This window comes from Mytilus trossulus, chromosome 13 (assembly GCF_036588685.1).
Source record: "Mytilus trossulus isolate FHL-02 chromosome 13, PNRI_Mtr1.1.1.hap1, whole genome shotgun sequence".
NCBI classification, from domain to species: Eukaryota; Metazoa; Mollusca; class Bivalvia; order Mytilida; family Mytilidae; genus Mytilus; species Mytilus trossulus.
In genome coordinates, this window is record NC_086385.1 from 29,979,623 (window position 1) to 29,998,433 (window position 18,811).

The following is an 18,811-nucleotide window of genomic DNA, read 5'->3' on the forward strand; positions in this document are numbered from 1 at the left end:
CCCTCATTAACGACACGATGACCTACTGAAACAGGTTAAACTTTTTCTGTTCGGTGTTCTTATTGGCATCTATTTCTACTTGTTCTGATCAATGACGGAATGCTATAATTCTATATGTTTTAACATATTTTCTTGTGTTTTGATGGGTTGTTGTCTCATTAACAAATTCGTCCAATATGTTTCTCTATTTCTGGTTCCATCAATCACTGTTGTATTACAACACATTTCGCTGTCTTTATCATGCAGTGACTATGCTCTGTCAATAAATTATTTTTTTATTGGTTTATCCGTTTGTGATGAAAAAAAATACAACATCAAAACTGCATCTTCATGCATCGTGGTTTATCGTTGGAGAATTGAGATTGGAATTGTAATGGTTTGAACCAGCCTTTTGCTAGATGTTTTAACCGCGTGAAAAAAAACGACGGAAAATAGACGTTTACCTTCCCCTTCCCAGGTGGAACCCCCTTTTAATTTCTGAATCCGCACCTAGCTTTGGATCATGCATAACTACACATTTAGTATTTTTATTATTATTACGTTCTGTGGCTAAATTTATTTTGTCCTCGGTATATCCATTTGTTATATTTTTTATTTACATCAAAACTGCACCTTCGTGCATGCATCATATAATTTATCATGCATCATTAAAATGGATCTATTTTGCCATTGAAGAAATAAATGCAGTTAATACATCTTATGAATGAAACGTACATCTTGGCGTAGATTTTATTTGTGTCAAATTAAATATTTTGTAATCTTTTAGTAACTAAAGTAATTGCTTTAAACTGATAAAATGAGATTTATTTATTTTTATTTCCGATTTTTTCATTGGTTAAAGTGTAGATTTCTGAAAATACATAGCAACATGAAATAGTAAAATTTTAATGTATTACCCTCGGAATTAAATAAAAAAGATTAACGCAGTGATCTATATATTTCCGTGGTCAGATAACACAAATTAAAAAGAAATGTCAACTAAGATACCATACAAATATCTATGACAAACATGAGATAGTATATTAAAGATTCTTTAATTTGACTAAAATAGCAAAATCATTGCTGACCATCATAGGTGGACATATCATTACATCTAAATAAAAGTACGAAGAAATTATAGAAATAAATCAAGTTCTTCGTGATTAATGGCTATTTTAAGAGAAATAGATTGGTAGAACTGTACATCACGAAATACACTCCTATAATAAGAGATAAAAGTCGCACCTTAACAGTTCGATCTTTCTATAATTAATCGTGCTGTCCTTTATGTGAATTCTTGAATGATTCTTATTCACCGAGGGCTGCCACCAAATACAGCGATGGGGGCGGGTTTGATGGCGGTCACCTCAATTAATAATGAATCTTCAATGACCGCCCAGATTTCATAAATCTTAAATAAAATCTTATATGAATTACCTGGGACAATGTAATAAATCCTGTGTTAAAATTTACGTTTTTAAAATTACTTAAGCGAAAAATTTCAAAACTTTTTTCACATATCTGTTTGTAACCTCTCCAACCCATACATCACATCTATGTAAACACGAGAGAGACAAGCAACAAGCTATTGGTGACATAACTGCCCGCGAATCAATCAACGCAAGACGGAAAGTTATCTCACTCCATATGATACAACGAATACGTCCATTGATTAAATACATCAACGAACTTACGACATGTTAGAACCAACAGACGATAGATAGTAGCACGTGCTAGTGAAACCTGGATGTGTAACAATCTCCCGCAGAGTGGCGCTGCTAGAAAATCACGCACAGAATGTTCGAAAAGTTTTGTTATTCATGATTTTTTCTGTTAAAGGTTAATCCAACGATTCTTTGAAGGAAATTTGATAAATTTAATTTCACGACAGGAACTCGAGAAATCAAACACAATTTTGTTTGTGTTGAACTTCGGAATATTTAAAGTTTAGGCTATATTAATATTCCAGTGAACATGATAAATTCGCGATAAGGCGATCTTTGATGACCCTAAAGAAATGATATTAAATTTTGATTTTAAAAGTTGAAAGCTGCGAATTTTTTTTTAGAAATGACAATTTTTAGGAGTTTATATTAATATGTGACACAATATCTTGCGCCAAAATGTAAAATGAATCTGTGAAGTGTTTAATATAATACAACGGATAATTTGCATATTAAAATAATCTTGTGAATGCTCAAACCACAAAGGATGAAATTTTGGATATCATGAACAAATTTGGAACAATGTACTTGCATAATCGGTGGAAAACACGATGTTACTGAATCAAGTTTTACTATTTTTAGGGATTATTTGTTCAATATCATCATCTCCGACGGTTTTAGCGTACTTTGGGTATGTATATATTAATCTTTAAAAAGAAACCACAGTGGCTATGCATAGCCACTGGAAAATAATGTGTTAGCCCGGGGTCTAGGGAAGATAGACTATTTGAGAAAAATTCTTGTTGAAAAGGTTTTGAAAAAATATTTGTAAGCACATGCTTTAAATAATAAATTAATCAAAGTGGTGCACTGGTGCCATGCCACTGAACTAGGGGCACATTCTTCACAAAATAATTTTGATGAACTGATTTGCTATAATGTATTTTTTATGTGTTATGTTATTTGTATTTTGTCACAATTGAGCTGTCTCATGCTTTTACGACAATAAATATATTATTTATTATCACAATATTTTGGCCAGAGCAATCACCTAAAGTAAAAGTAAATTTGTGGTTATCAGATATATTCTCTGATATCAAATAACAATGAAATATATTGGGATGCAGTTACATGCATAGTAGTCTTAAATAAATATTTCTAGTAATCAATAAATATTTTAGGGTATAATCATAATCCTAAATTAATAGGCATAGTAATCGGTGCACTAACAAATGCAAGAAAAATGTTGTTAGTTCGATTTAATGCATTCAGTTATAGATTTTTACTCATTGGTGAAGGCCGTACAGTAGGGTGACCCATAATTGTTAATTTGTGTGTTATTTGGTCTCTTGTGGAGAGTTGTTTCATTGGCATTTATACCACATCTTTTTGTTTATTTATTTAATATCCTACAGAAAACAAATATTGTCATGTGTTTTTTTTGTAACTTGATGATCAGAAAGAAACTTGCTTAAGAGTTTAATTAAAAAATCTTCTAAAAACCCTTCTATATTTTTATTATTATTTTTGTATTTAATGTAAGAATTGTGAGCTAGTTCATCTTGTTATCTTGTTATCTTGTTATCTTTGAAAAAATAGAATTATTTATTTTACTAGTTTCATTTTTTTTTCATTTTTGTTTTGGATAATTGTTCGTTAAATAAGTGTTTTTGAATGAAATTGCAGAAATTTCGTTTGTTGTTTGTATTTATTGTTTTGTGGCCAATATTACACACATAACTAGACGAATGTTATTATATGTTATGTAATTTCTGTCAGATGTATAAATATATTGATTGATTATAATTTGCTATTCATCCAGTAGCAAATAGTTCATGCACATTCAGGGCGAGTCATAAAATATAAACACTCAGTTTGCTAAGAATAAAATAATATCATAATAAATTTGCGCAAAAATGATCAGAGAAGTGTTTTGAATTGCCATGATTATCATAAAACTAAAGAGTTAATATTTCTAACAATGTCTAACCCGTTAACACTAGGGGAAACAAACCACATATAAATAACAAAAAATAAACATTGAATTATTAAAATAACAACTAATTTGATGTAAAATGTAAAATAAATAATTTAAAGCGACAGCAAGTATCTAAAATTGTCGTAATAAATGTACACAGTCATATATTGTAGCATTTAAGTAACATTCATAGCCGCTGAGATATTTTTGGCTTTATTATTATGTTATCCCAGTATACATTGACAATATCGTCTGCCTTAGACATATATCTTAATGATTACTTGTGGTTTTCTACAAGCTAATAATCGAATATTAGTAGATCTTAGTACATCTGGGTTAATCTATTACCCCCTATGAATATAAGTAGTTTTTCTACAAGCTAATAATCGAATATTAGTAGATCTTAGTACATCTGAGTTAATCAATAACCCCCCATTGTGGATGCAAAGCAGACATTATTTCTGTATTTACGTGAAATAAACAATAACCAGAATAATTCAACCCCTTCCGACGATCGGCATTCCCACTCCAATGCAAATATAGCCATCGTAAATATAGAGAAAGCGCAATGTAACGACTGATTTATTCCGATTAGAAAAAAATGATACGTTTGGTTGTAAGTTTCCAGGTAATAAACCTAAGATATTGTCCTAAAATTAAGTTTAGTCGTAGATGATTTCAGTTGTTTTGTTTTGTTTTGCCTTGTAGTTTTAAAACACTATAACTATTTTTGTCATGTTTGTTCGCTTTCTAAATTTTATATCTCGAGTAATACGAAATAATGTTCTACAAAAAGCACATAGGGCATGCACATAGCAAACGGGAATCATTATATTATTTGGTAGGCAAAATAATTTCATCCTCCCCTAAAAAATGATAAAAATAACCCACAAGGGCCAATAAGCCATTATGAATTATAATACACGAATTATAATATAATTATTGATCGTTTGCTGAGTTTGATTCCGGCAATTAAGTTTTAACGGATTTCTACTGTTCCCGCAAGAGGATAAAATGTCACGGAGAGCAAAGGGACGTTTTTATTTTTTTTAATATTTTTTTTCTTTTCGGTCTATGCCAAGGGAATGAGAAACTAAGCATTACATCTAAAAATTATATTCATGAACTGAGACATTCATAAACCTGAAATGAAGAATTGAAATGCGTTGCCGTGAGTTTAAATAAAAATATTTCCACGTGTAAGTTTGGATTCCTATGCTCTGTGTGGACAGGGTATCAGTAGAAATTATTTGACTCTGCGATAACATTTTTCAGTAGCACGCGCTTTATCATGTTGTCTATTTAGGGACTAAAACCCCTTAATCACAAATTACTCACTACTTGTAACTTTTCTTTCGTGTCTGATTAGAAGAATAATTTACCCAATTGATGCGATTTGACAAATGTTTGTAAAGAAATATTACATCTTGACTGCTTTTTTTCGGTCGGAAGACAATCGTATGTTCTTGTTTCTTGGCAGTGTCTGTTTAATTGTTAGTTGTCCTAGTTTATTGTGTAATTAGAATAAATAGGAACATGAGGAATAAGTTACAGTGGTTAATTGGCCCGAAAACATAGTTATATTGAAAAGCAATTTTTTTACGACAACACACGTTGTGTAGAAAGACCCACTTTTGTCGGGTTGTTGTATCTTTGACCAATTCCCTAATTCCTTTTTCTATCTTAAATTAAAAAAAAAAAGCGTTTCTATGCTTTTTGAAATTTGTTTGCAACTTTTGTGATGTATTTCTTATATCAAAATTGCCAAAAGTTCATCAGCTATAAATCAAAATATGGACAACTTTTACAGTTTGAAAACTTCAGACACTTTTTTTTGATATTTTTGAAGTGAACCAAATTACTGCTTCGTGCACTTTGAAGTTCACTCCTTTTTTTCACAGTCATGACAGTGTAATGTTGTTCCTATACCAGTTTTTTTACCTTTTGAGGCAAAAACATCAGGACATACATTTGGAATTAAATTTTCTTAATCATTGTTAATTGCAAAAGCACTCTTTGCCAGTGTGTTCCTAATCTATTAATGTATTCTTCCTTAATTCAAAAGTATAATTGTCATAATACACTGTAATAAAATACATGAAATATTTGCAACTGGACGTTTTAAGCAAACAACAATAAAACGAATAATGTATTATAGTTACATAACAAATATTTATATCTAGTCTAATGTTCCCAAAATTTTGGCACCTTAAACAATTAAGTTTAAAATGAATATATTTTCATTGTATATTTATCTTTCATAATATAATTTACAGCAAAAACAAAAATTCACTTTGATCAAAGCAACAATAACACGTTTTCTGTCACTATGTCAATTCCCTGCGGATAGGTTATTTTATTCTGAACTCAAAAACAGCAGAGCTATATTTTACCGTAAATCCGAAATGATTATATAATATTTGAATGTCTAATTCGTATTCAAACAGAAACACTGAACTTCTTGAACTCAGCTGCTCAGTTCTACAGATCGCATTGAAAACTCATATTAAAAAAATATTCGCATTATAAATTATTTGATAATATTTTGCCATTTTACTGGATCAAAATCTTTTAAAATCGTTCTCTATAGTAATTATATAACTTAATATTTAATACTCCATTGAAAGGCTGATTGTACAAGCAATAAACTACAATGGTCTGTAGAGGGATAACATTAAAAGAATAAAAAGGTGACAAATAGTAAAAATATATCATCAGAAAAACTGGGGAAAAAGAAGAAGAAAAAGGCCTAAAAACTAGACAAAAATTAGTAAGTTCGATCATGGAAGTATCATATTGACCATGGATTGGTTATATTTTATCTTAAATGATATCTATCTAAGAGGAAATATTAAGGGACTTAGTAATCATCCAAATTTTCCCAACTAAACGGGGGGGGGGGGGTTCCGTCTATGTGATTCATGTTCTAGTCGTTGAATGCGAAACGTTCTTCTTAAAATATAACATGTATATTCAATCTATTATCATGACAAGAACCGGTTAAACGATATTGAGGTTTATGGTATTTTATATAGGAGCTGCAAACAGCTATGTACTGTTACCGTAAAACTAGGTTACAGGCATAAATGTTTAGAAACCAGTCCAACACCAAACCTATTAAATATTGGTGTTCTCTAATACTAATAATAATATTTGTATGCTACATGCCCTCCTGGGACCCTAAGTTTGCAAATAAACTATTCTTAAATTCTATACCAGGCTCTTTTCAAGCAATTAACTACCCGATCCTTCCAAACATATACTGTGCCTTGGCATCAAAGTCGCCCGGGCTGCAAAAAAGAAAATCCGACAAATATCTAAGAATGCTTTAAATGAACTAGTAGTTCCATTTTCATTTATCTGAATAGCTCAATTTAATCATTAATTGATTGTTGGTTGCGAAACGTTATAAAAAGAAGATGTGTTTTTCTTTTCATTTTTTCAAGCTGAAAATTATCGCACATCTTCCAGCGTACTATGTGCTTTCCTTGCAAATAAAAATCATCCGAAACACCAATTATTTTCTATTTTTCTTCAATATATTATGGTTAAAATGTTAAAATACAAAAAAAGAATATAAAAAACATATACGGTGACCTGTAGTTGTTAATATCTGTGTCAGTTTTGATCAGTTTTGGTCTCTTGTGGAGACAAGGATTTTATTATACAAATCCTTCATGTCCTTGGAGAAATCACGAATATATTCCGTAGATATAATTATGTTTGATTACCTGTTTATTTATCTTATAATCAGCATGTCAGTTTTATTATGATAAGAATATAAACATAGGTCACGTGATTTGATTGACAACATGAATCTGTATAGATTTTTTGCCATTTTTTATCGAAGGCTGATTAGCTGGTTATTTTCGATCGCCGATTTATTTTTAATTTTCTCGCACATACGGTGACATACCAGGGAAGAAGATTCAAGAACAAATAAGAATTGACAGAATAACAGTTGAATTAATCAATAAATAAAAAATATAATCCATTCATGGTGTATGTTGTAAATTCGTTCAAAAATATGCGTTCTATATGATTCAAGGTCTGCGATAGGGACACCATATTTCAGTGTGCTTTCCTTATAGACTAATAAAATGTTAAATTGATTAAAAAAAAAAATCAATACAGCGGTGCCTTCCAAATGTGTCATACCTGATATATATTTTTTAAAATATTTTATAATGGCAACGAGGAATTTAGAATCGAAGATGGCCATTATTAATTAATAGGGAAACTATGTTTGTCAGAAGTTATCCAGCAAAATAAAAAAAGCATTCCACTCTTCCCTTCATTATACAGCCTGTAACCGCCAAAACACCAACTGTCGTAATGTTATTCAGTGGTGTGTGTGGTCTGAAAATTCATTGCAGGAATCTATGATTATGAATTATAGATCTTATAATGTTAGCATAATTTATATTATTACATATGTATATATTAATTGTATGAAAAAAAACGAAAAGATAAACTTTAGTAAAAACAAATATACGAAAACCTTCAGTTTTCACATTATTTTAAAAGTTCATAGAATTGTGATGATATGCGTTTAATTTCAAGTTGATATTATCACAACTTCACGATGAACTAAGTGTTTAATCAAATTCTAACTTGATACAGACAGACAGACGTACGCAAATCAGTAATGATCCTTTCTCTACGATCGTAGCTGGAGGATATAAAGAAATGCTATTTACAAGAGTTGCTTCTACTGACGGCCCTTGTTACCGTCTCCGGAAAAAAAGTTGGAAATGACGAAAAGGGGGAGGGGGAGGAGGTTTAAGGATTCTATGACCCATTTTTTATTTGGTAAAAAATTTAAAAAAATAAAAGATTAAAGAGGACACACTAACTTCTAGATTGTCTTTATTTTTCCAACACCAGAAGTTTATGCCCCTTTTTTCCACGTGTCCCACTTTTCAGATTGATCCAACGCAAATGCTTCGTAATACATTTTCTCCCTTTTGACGTATTTCATGTTAACCTTCACATTATTTAAGAAGTCCAAATGTTTTTGATATACATTTATATATATATATACTACTTACAGTTTACATTATAAATATTTATATGTCTGTCCATCAACATCATCTTTCGCTCTGTATCAAATCAATATATAGTACACGTGTACTCGTATATATATTGTATGATTAGATAATGCATTTCATTCATACACATTCGTTCTTAATATGCATGAAATATTTGCCACTTGACGTTAAGCAAATAACTGCCCAGTGACGGATCCAGAAATATTTATACGTTGGGTCCACTGACTGTCTAAGAGGGACCAACTCCGGTCATGCTTCAGAAATTCCCTATATAATCAACCAATTTTTTTTCCAGAAAGGGGTCCCTTCTTAATCCGCCTATGCTGTGAATCAGTTTTTCAAGCAAACGAATATTTTAATTCTTTTTAATGAATTTAAATTCCAACGTCCGGATTTGATAATTCGTTTACCGCCACTTTAAGACGGAAAAGTTGACAGGATTCAATGGAATTGTAATTTAAGCAGAAATGAATTATAAATACAATGTATTTGCCAAAATGCAATATAAGTGAAAGCCAAAGAAAAAGCGCGCATAAAATAATTTTAACACCTGACAGAATAATCTATTTGACATTTTTGAAGAATGTTCTCGATGAAATCAAATAATTTTGTAGATATTTCCGAATTCCAGTGTCTAAATAATTGGCAATATGATGCATTTTTAATCGTCTTTCTACTTTGCATCTAAACAGATTTATACATGTAGCTTCTACAAAGGGAATTTGAATATTATTTGATTATTAAACACTTCGCCTGACGATTACTCATAAAATATGAAGTAGTGTGCTTTTACTACTCCTTTTTTGGCAAGTTAGATTTTAAAATAACTAGTATTTAACTAGGGAGGTATGGTGCGCCGTATAAGCTGGTTCAATTCATCGCTTTCATTTGCAATAAATAAATAAAGAACAGTATGTGCTATCCGACCAAACTAATTCCACACTAACATTGATCTGTAACTTTTATTCGTGAACTGGCATGCATCAAATTATGTAATCACAATATATGAACTACGTAAATGCCGACAACATATTCAAATCACTCGGCTATCATTGCATTAACATTGTACACGCCAAGGCTATCAGAAAATCAGATCGCTTCGTAAGTCACGCAATCTCAAAGAAAATAATTTGTTCTGTGTTGTCATAGCTGACTTTACGGTATTGGGTTTGCTCATCCGGTATTGGGTTTGCTTATCGTTGAAGGTTGTTTAGTTGAATACAACCATGTCGCGACTACGAATGAAAGTTGTCCCATTGGCAATACTTCCACATCTCCTAATTTTTATATCATATATATAACCTTATTCAATACGCGTATTAAAATACCATTGATAGTTCAGTTTCTGAAGGGTATAGACTCCTTTGTCGAGTTTAACAGAAATACATCGACCTCTATTTCAAGTTGAACAGAAAGGTATTGACCTCGTTTCAAGTCTTGCCGAAAAGTATTGACCTTCGTTTCAAGTTGAACATTAAAGTATTTAGTTTAACAGAAAGGTATATGAACCTCTACATGTATGTCAAGTTGAACATGTTGAAAAGTTGAACATAAATATATTGACCTCTTTTTCAAGTCGAAGAGAAATATATTGACCTCTTTTTTAAGTTGAACAGAAATATATTGACCTCTTTTTCAAGTCGAAGAGAAATATATTGACCTCTTTTTTAAGTTGAACAGAAATATATTGACCTCTTTTTCAAGTTGAACAGAAATATATTGACCTCTTTTTCAAGTTGAACAGAATTATATTGACCTCTTTTTCAAGTTGAACAGAAAGTTATTGACCTCTTTTTCAAGTTGAACAGAAATATATTGACCTCTTTTTCAAGTTGAACAGAAAGTTATTGACCTCTTTTTCAAGTTGAACAGAAAGTTATTGACCTCTTTTTCAAGTTGAACAGAAATATATTGACCTCTTTTTCAAGTTGAACAGAAATATATTGACCTCTTTTTCAAGTTGAACAGAAAGTTATTGACCTCTTTTTCAAATTGAACAGAAAGGTATTGACCTCTTTCTTTAAATTGAACAGTAAGGTATTGACCTCGATTTCAAGTTAAACAGAAAGGAATCGATCTCGATTTTAAATTAAACAAAAAGGTATCCTCTTTTTCAAGTTGAACAAAATGGGAATCGACCTCAATTTACGTTTAGCAGATGTTAATCAATTACAGAGACTACAAAACTCTGTTATTATAGAAAAAGAGACGTATGATTCCAAAACAGGCTGGAGTTTATCAACATGAGAATCGAAATTTTAAGCACAAGACGAAAAGAGATCGACAAAAAACGAAAAACGACATAAAGACCAACACCAGTCTAGATAACAGTACATAAAACATTTAAAACTTGGTAACACGATTCCCATCAAAAAGCCGGGTCAGTCTCAGGTCCGAAATTATTGCCCATGTCACTTATTAAACAATAACAAAAATCACAGTTCACTGAGCTGTTAGTTCAAGAGCGGTAATCCTACATGATTTATAAAACTAAGACGTTTTGGTATGATTGCCAATGAGACAGCTAGCTATTCCCCAAAGTTGCAACCGTACGGTTTTCAGCAATACAACAAAAACAAGTTTGTTGTTGTTGTTTGCTGTTGTTGTTGCAATAAGATTCATTTACTTGCATCGTCGGCTTAAACACGAACTGAAGCAATGACAACCACTAAAAGGCAGGTTCATGACATGTTATATACATAAAAAAACATCTTCATTCTACTGTTTTGTATTGTTTAGAGGCGTCTTTGTGAAATTAAAACGTTACTATTCAATAAACGGTCAAGTGTAATTTATAACTCAAACCATACCCTAAATTTCCATAATTCTACGTTTGTATATGATAAAAAAAACCCGGAGAAGGTGAGGGCGGAAGCATACGTACATGCATCTTGAATGCTTCATCTCAGCAGTTACCGAGGATTATCGCGAGATCTGTGCTAGAGTTTGTGACGTCCTAATCAATTATATTTGATAGAAACATAATCCTATCGTTATTAAATGCGTATTAAGCTTTCTCATTAGACTTACATCGTCAATTAATTCCCAAGGTTGGCTAGGTACATAACATATACATGTATATTGATAGTATCACACACACACGTGTCTTAAGGTATTCAAAATATATGTCTTACTATCCTCTTTGCACTTTTAAATTGTTGGGGGTAGAGTAAGTAGGTAAATGTATTTGGATTGAAATTGGTTCGCAGTTAACAAGACAGTCTTAAAGCGTAGAAATGTGTTTTCCCAATCTCAATAATATATAAGTTTATACTAATCTCAAAGTGCATGTACGGCTCTTGTTTTTCCTTCTTGTTAAAAGCAAACATATACAAAAACAACATTCTTCACTTACAATTATTTAAGACCAATCAATTTTGCGCAAGAATATTCATTAAGTAAACAAATGTTAGGCTATTAAAATGGATCGAATTGGATTATGGGAAGGATATTTAAAGACTGTCACTGGAAGACATCATTTAATAGATTGACGGAGTTTTTCTTAATAAGACAACAAAGCTTGAGGATACCACATTAATATGTTGTAATGGTTCTTTAACGTGCATACAGAATGACAGCAACCCTTCTCGAGGTATCAGAATGGTACCAACCCTACTCGAAGTAACATAATGGTACAACCCCTACTCAAGGCATCAAAATAGTACCAACCCTACTCGAAGTAACAGAATGGTACCAACCCTACTCAAAGCATCAACATAATACCAACTCTACTCGAAGTAACAGAACGGTACCAATCCTACTCAAGACATCAAAATAGTACCAACCCTACTCGAAGTAACAGAATGGTACCAACCCTACTCGATGCATTACAATAGTAACAACCCTGCTCGAGGCATCATAATACCAACCCTACTCGTGGCATCAAAATGGTCGTCCCCAGTCTGGACGTGGCTGCGTAATTATACATCCCACACAGCCAAACCGACTATCATTGCTTTCCGAATCGGATGGGATAAGGCCAGGGATGACCATATTTCTATAACCCGTTTTAATTTGTTGCTTAAACGCCACCAATTTTTATTTGCTTTGTGATTATTCTTTGAATATACTTTTATTTCATGCTCAAAACATGTTATATTAATTACTAATCGATACAGGTGTACACCATGCAGAGAACTATATGTGTATTTGATACATCTACGAGGGCGTTAGTCCGATTGGCTGTATCCAATTTACCAAATCATATTATAACGAATAAAAAAATGACATGTTTTTGTAATTTAGGAGGGGGGCCATCCTGCAATATGTCCCTTTTTAAAGTAAATCATGATAAAAACAGGATATTAAATTTCACTTTATGGAATCATGGTATAAACGAATAAGAGTTGAACCAGCTTATTGTAAAAGAAAATTAGTTACAGGATTATTTTTTTTCACCAAGATTTGAATGTTCTAATACATACATTGGGTATATTGGGTATATTTTGTGGAAACTGTTCTAACGTTCTCTAGCAAATGTTTGTGACAAAATAGACGCTCAGTTTTCAGCCGTTTTTAAAGATAGCAATGGGTGGTATTTTTATCGATGTTTGATTTTATTCCAACTTTCAACATTGTCTTCAAAGCTTTTATTCAAAGTGTACACATTGTCTTCTTGTCAAAAAGTTTTCGTCCCGAAGCTTTTATTCAAAATTTCCACTATGTCTTCAAAGCTTTCATTTTCTCACTGCAAGGTATATATAATCTCTGCATTGTCGTGTGTTTATATGTTTATCTGTTTTATTGTTTGCTTAAGACATCTTGTTTTCATTAATAATCAAGTAGTACTTTGATAATTACCTGTCATTAAGTACTTAGTTATCTCTACTAACATTCTTTCTCATCCTGATTGGTCCTTTGATGATAAAAGGGATCAAAGGTCAATTAAGATCACCATCTTCGATATGCTGGAAGTGTGTAGGATACAGTCTGACAAATCTTTAAGAATGATTTGACATAGAGGCAACTAAACCTGCTTTTATATAAGGAAGACAAATAATGCTTATAACAGATAGCATCGTCTACCACTATTAAATGACATTCAAAGACTTGTTTCAGCGATTATGTATCGAACTGATAGAATAGTATTCGATACTTTCAAGAGTCGTCATATATAACGTCCCAATTCAGACCGAACGTGGCTACGTATTTATACATCCAACATACCCAACCGAAAAACCCTCATTGGTTGTACCAAGGATTTGTATAGTTAGATCTAACTATACAAATCCTTGGTTGTACAGAAATTTAAGGTGACTACATATCCTCCCCCAGTCAACCCGTGAAGTCTTCAATTGATAGGAAGATGTTATGAAAGGGAGAATAGTCCATATTCTTAAAAAGACTATTGGGAAAAAGAGCAATTCTAAAAAACTTTCAGAATAACCGCTTTTATTATTTAACCATTATTTTTTTTGACTTTCAGGCTGACTTCTCGGGATCCAATAATTTCTTTTTTATCAAACTGGGAACAAAATAGTATTGAAGAAAGAACAAATATGATAGAAAAAGACAAACTCTGTGAAATGTTAAATTTACATAAGAAGCAGAAAAGAATGTGTCGGCGAGGCACTGGTATTGCAGAAGCTCTGCTAGAAGCCATTAGAATATCTGTGATAGAATGCCATTACCAGTTCCGGTATGAAAGATGGAACTGTTCCCTAGCTGACCCATACAGACAGAAGATTTTACAGAAAGGTAGGGCGTTCATGTTATACAGGATCTTCTTACCCTTCCGGAGCACCTGTGCTCGTCCCTAGTTTTTTGTAAACTTTGTGTTGCTTATTCCTTTAGTTTACTATGGCGTGTCTTGTATACTACTTTTTGTCTTTTTGTCTTTTTCTTTTTAGCCATGGCGTTGTTAATTTATTTTTGATCTATGAGCTTGCATGTCCCTCTGGTATCTTTCGCCCCTCTTTTACAAATAAGGTTAAACAAATTTTGTTGTACACTGGCCCATACAGACAGAAGATTCTATAGAAAGGTAATTTTTTCATATTTAAAATAAGGTTGAACTCTTTTATGTATCGTGTCCCTAAATTAAAGTAGGCTTTTCTGTTCCGTTATAGTCTCTCAGAGTCGAGGCAAGTACAACTCATTTTTTTGTAATTTTGAAATTAGTCTCTATTATTTGTAATCATTCATCATGGCGGAATGTTTTCACTTTCGAAGCATCGATTCCACTCTCATTCCGATCATCAGCAAAAAGGACGCCTTCTCATCATGCGCTGGAATTTATGTTTTGTAATCACATATTCTTTCAACTATAACATGTGACCTGAATTGTCTAAATATCTGACCTACAGTGTGTCAGAAAATTGTACAGAAATGTGCGTAGTACCAAATGAGAGATTTCCTGTTTGGAAAATATCTTCCTATTTATATTAACATTGTCACAGAAAGACAATGTTTACTTATATACGAATGTTGACATGAACTTGCTGAGTGATTGTGGAACATTAAAACACTTAACATTAACCTTACTGTGTATGCTCTCTAATGTGGCGGTACATAAATAAGTTGTTAAAAATCTGTATTGGGCAACCATTGTAAATTTTAGAAATGTTCATTAGATAGAGCTATCCCGAAGCATACGCAATCTTATCCCCATTACTCATTAGTTTAATCATTATTGAAACGTTCGGTTCTTAATGGTCTCTGACAAACTGACCACACATCCCATTGCTCTTTGAGTGTTTGTTCACCTCAAATATTAACTCTGTTTTGAAACTATCTAAAGAAATGACACTTTTACATCTTACGAAATCTTAAACGCCACGAAAGTATTCTAATTGGCATTATATGTCTTGTAAACCGCGATTACCGCAAGTTTATCAAAGAGTGTGGAAATTTTAAATACACCATCATCACTTTGCATGTAAGAATCAATTGTATTCGCAATAAATCTTTACTCCGACAAGATAAGATATACAGGTACAACAAATATTGAGATCTCTGCCAATACCCTCAAGTCTTTAAGTAAGTATCAATTAAAGATGCCATTTAACAAAGCATCAGCTATTGATACAGAGAGCAGACGGTAATAAGTGCAGACGAGATTGTCATGATATTAAGATTTTGACCCCAGTTAACAGAAAACCAGCCTCAATATACCCTTCCCATCATTCCAGTCTTTATATTTTCCTGAATTATTCGGATCTTTCTTCAAGTTGATACATATGCTATGTTTAATGCAATATTGAAAAATTATATAGAAAAAAGCTTGCATAAATTTGCGACATTTTAAACGGGTTTGCATCAAACCCTTTTTATTATTTGAAATATAAGGAGTCATTTATTTGTGTTGGAAGATGATCAATGTAAATGATACAAAGATGTATTAAGTTGGTTTCCTAAACTTTTTTCACCCCAGGACAATATTCTGAAAGTCTGTCCTTCAATTTTTGCTGAACTTATCTGTGCCATATATTAATGGTTTTACAACACTTTGGTTCCTTTCCGAACATTTGACGTCACTGAAATCACAATTTATAGCTCAAAACATTCATCAAAATGATTAATTTTGATTATTCAAAATATGTACAAGTAGGGCATTCTTAAGCAAAACAAAACTCATTTATTAACGATGTCTTTTGATGCATTTCCCCCTACAAAAAAATCATGTATAGCTGAAACAGTTCTGACAGTGTAAAAACTGTAATATGCAAAATTGATGAAATGATTAAAAAGATGATATCTGATAGACTTTTTCATATTGACCCTGTGAGTGTCACAATATAGAAGAAATTTTAAAGTTGGAAGTGAATAATCTGATCATTTTCGTACTCTTCTTGTACAATGTACGTGACAATAATACATTTCAAAAGTGCTGTTTGAAATCACGACGGGAACTACAAATATGAGATTAAGCCTGCATTATCCCAATATTTTGTAGAAAGAAAGGGAAAAAACTGTGACAAGTATTTGTTGTGTTTTAAAAGTCATTCGGATAACAAGAGGAATGTTTTCCCCGATAATAAGATAAAATGTTTACTCGGATAACAAGTGATAGTTTGTACCATGCCGGTTAACAATAGAGGATGTTGACCTTGATAACAAGATGTAATTTTTATTCTGATAACAAGGGAGTATTTTAACCCTGATAACAAAAGAGAATGCGTACCATGATTACAAGAGACAATGTTTATACGGATAACAAGAGATTTTTTTCTACCCTGATTTTATGAGTTAATGTTACTAAGATACTGACAAGAGATAATGGTTCATCGTGATAACAAAATACAAAATGTAGAATGTTTACCCGGAAAACAAGAGAGAATATTTACCCTGATAACAAAATAGATAATGTAGAATATTAAACAAGATGATAACAAGATAGAATGTTTACCGGATAAATAGATATAACATTCACCTGGATAACAGTCCCGAAAAACAAGAGATGATGTCCATGATGTCTGCCCGGACAACACAACCGAATGTTTACCCGAAAAGCAAAAACGAAATAAATGGACCAGTATCAAATTTGTCATGTAACTCGCTCAGTTAAAAAATATATAAATTGGTATAAATAGAGTAAATAAATATATATGTTAATGTTTATATAAATAAAATAAAAAACACTAAATAAAATGTTTGAAATTAGTACGAGTAATAGATTCTGATGTAAATGATAATGATAACCAACACCTGCTGAAATATTTAGTGTGAAGAAATGTAATTAATAATCTCGCAATATTTTGAATATTCTTTTTGAATTAGTACATAATAAAATACTCTGATCGTATCGTTGAGTATAAACGACAGCGCGTGCGGCACGTGGCATCGTTTGAAATACGTATAAATTAATAAATTGGTTAAGACATCAATCACTTACTAAACGGAATAATTTCATAATATTTATCATTATCGTGTTCTGATCAAGATTTTTTACATGTTAAATAAAGATTACGATGTTAATGAAGATGTAGATAAAGCCTAAGTTTTATGAAAATGTAAAAAATGATAACAAATTTATGAAATTTTGATCAAACATCAAATTGTATAAATAGCTGTTATTATACAGGCAATTATCTGTGTATGAAATTATGAATGGCATTTCATTTCTAACGCAAAGTGTCTTAAATATAAGTTAAATTCTAGTTCTGTCAGATAGTAAAACCTTTTTTTTAATTTTAATATTTTTAAAAAGTTTTTTTTGGGGGGTGTTTTCGGATGTTTTATTGGAAGTGAAAAAAAGAAGAAGACAGATTTGGGTGTGGTGATTTTTTTCGGCATTTCTTAAAGTCCAGTGGTGCATATTTCATGAATTTTGAACGTGATATCACATGCACTAGTTTGAGCAATGTTGCATACCATGAACGTTTAAGGTAACTTAAGGTTCATGTATTAAGGTTTTTCAATAAAATGTGCTTTAAAAACCTTTTAGATGACCTGTTAAAAAGCAAATGTCTGTCCTTACTCAAACAGCATAACCCACTGTCCATTATTAAATTCGCTTCTAGTCCTTTATGTCAAACAGCGTATTAATTTAGTTAGACTCTTCAACATATTCATAATTTAGGGGACTGAAAAATGTCTGAAATATTTGATGCTGAATATTCAGCATACAACAATCTGACACCTATTGAAAATGCCTGAAATAATTTTACGCCGAATGTTAAGCATACAACAGAAGCCAAGAAAATGCCTGAAATATTTGGCGCTGAATGTTCAGCATATAACAGAAGCCAAGAAAAATGCCTGAACTTTTTGGCGCTGAATGTTCAGCATACATCACTCAGTCAAGATAAAAAACCCATGAAATATTTGGTGCTGAAGGTTTATCATCCAAAAGTTATTAAGTGAATATTCAGCTAACACAACTTTAAAGTTTGCCTCAAACATAAATAGCAAACGAGTAAACATTCAAACTTTAGTGCCTGTCCATTAGGTACAGGGTAAACATCCAGACTTAATAAAGCCAGACTGTCCATCACGAACAGGGTAAATATCCAGACTTAATAAAGCCAGACCGTCCATCATGAACAGGGTAAACATGCAGACTTAATAAAGCCAGACCGTCCATCATGAACAGGGTAAACATTCAGACTTTAGAGCTGGTCCATCACTAACAGAGTAAATATCCAGACTTAATAAAGCCAGACCGTCCATCATGAACAGGGTAAACACACAGACTTAAT

General features: G+C 32.0%; 1 protein-coding gene across 1 annotated transcript in view; it reads left to right on the plus strand.

Moving 5' to 3' along the window:
• Positions 1-1,519: 1,519 nt before the first annotated feature.
• LOC134694965 (protein Wnt-9a-like) overlaps positions 1,520-18,811 on the plus strand; it is a 43,457-nt gene continuing 26,165 nt past the window's right edge. Inside the window, exons 1-2 of the mRNA XM_063556089.1 lie at positions 1,520-2,334; positions 14,098-14,369. Of these exons, the coding sequence (XP_063412159.1) occupies positions 2,255-2,334; positions 14,098-14,369 (352 nt within the window). The 5' untranslated portion in view covers positions 1,520-2,254. The remainder of the gene's footprint in view (positions 2,335-14,097; positions 14,370-18,811) is intronic.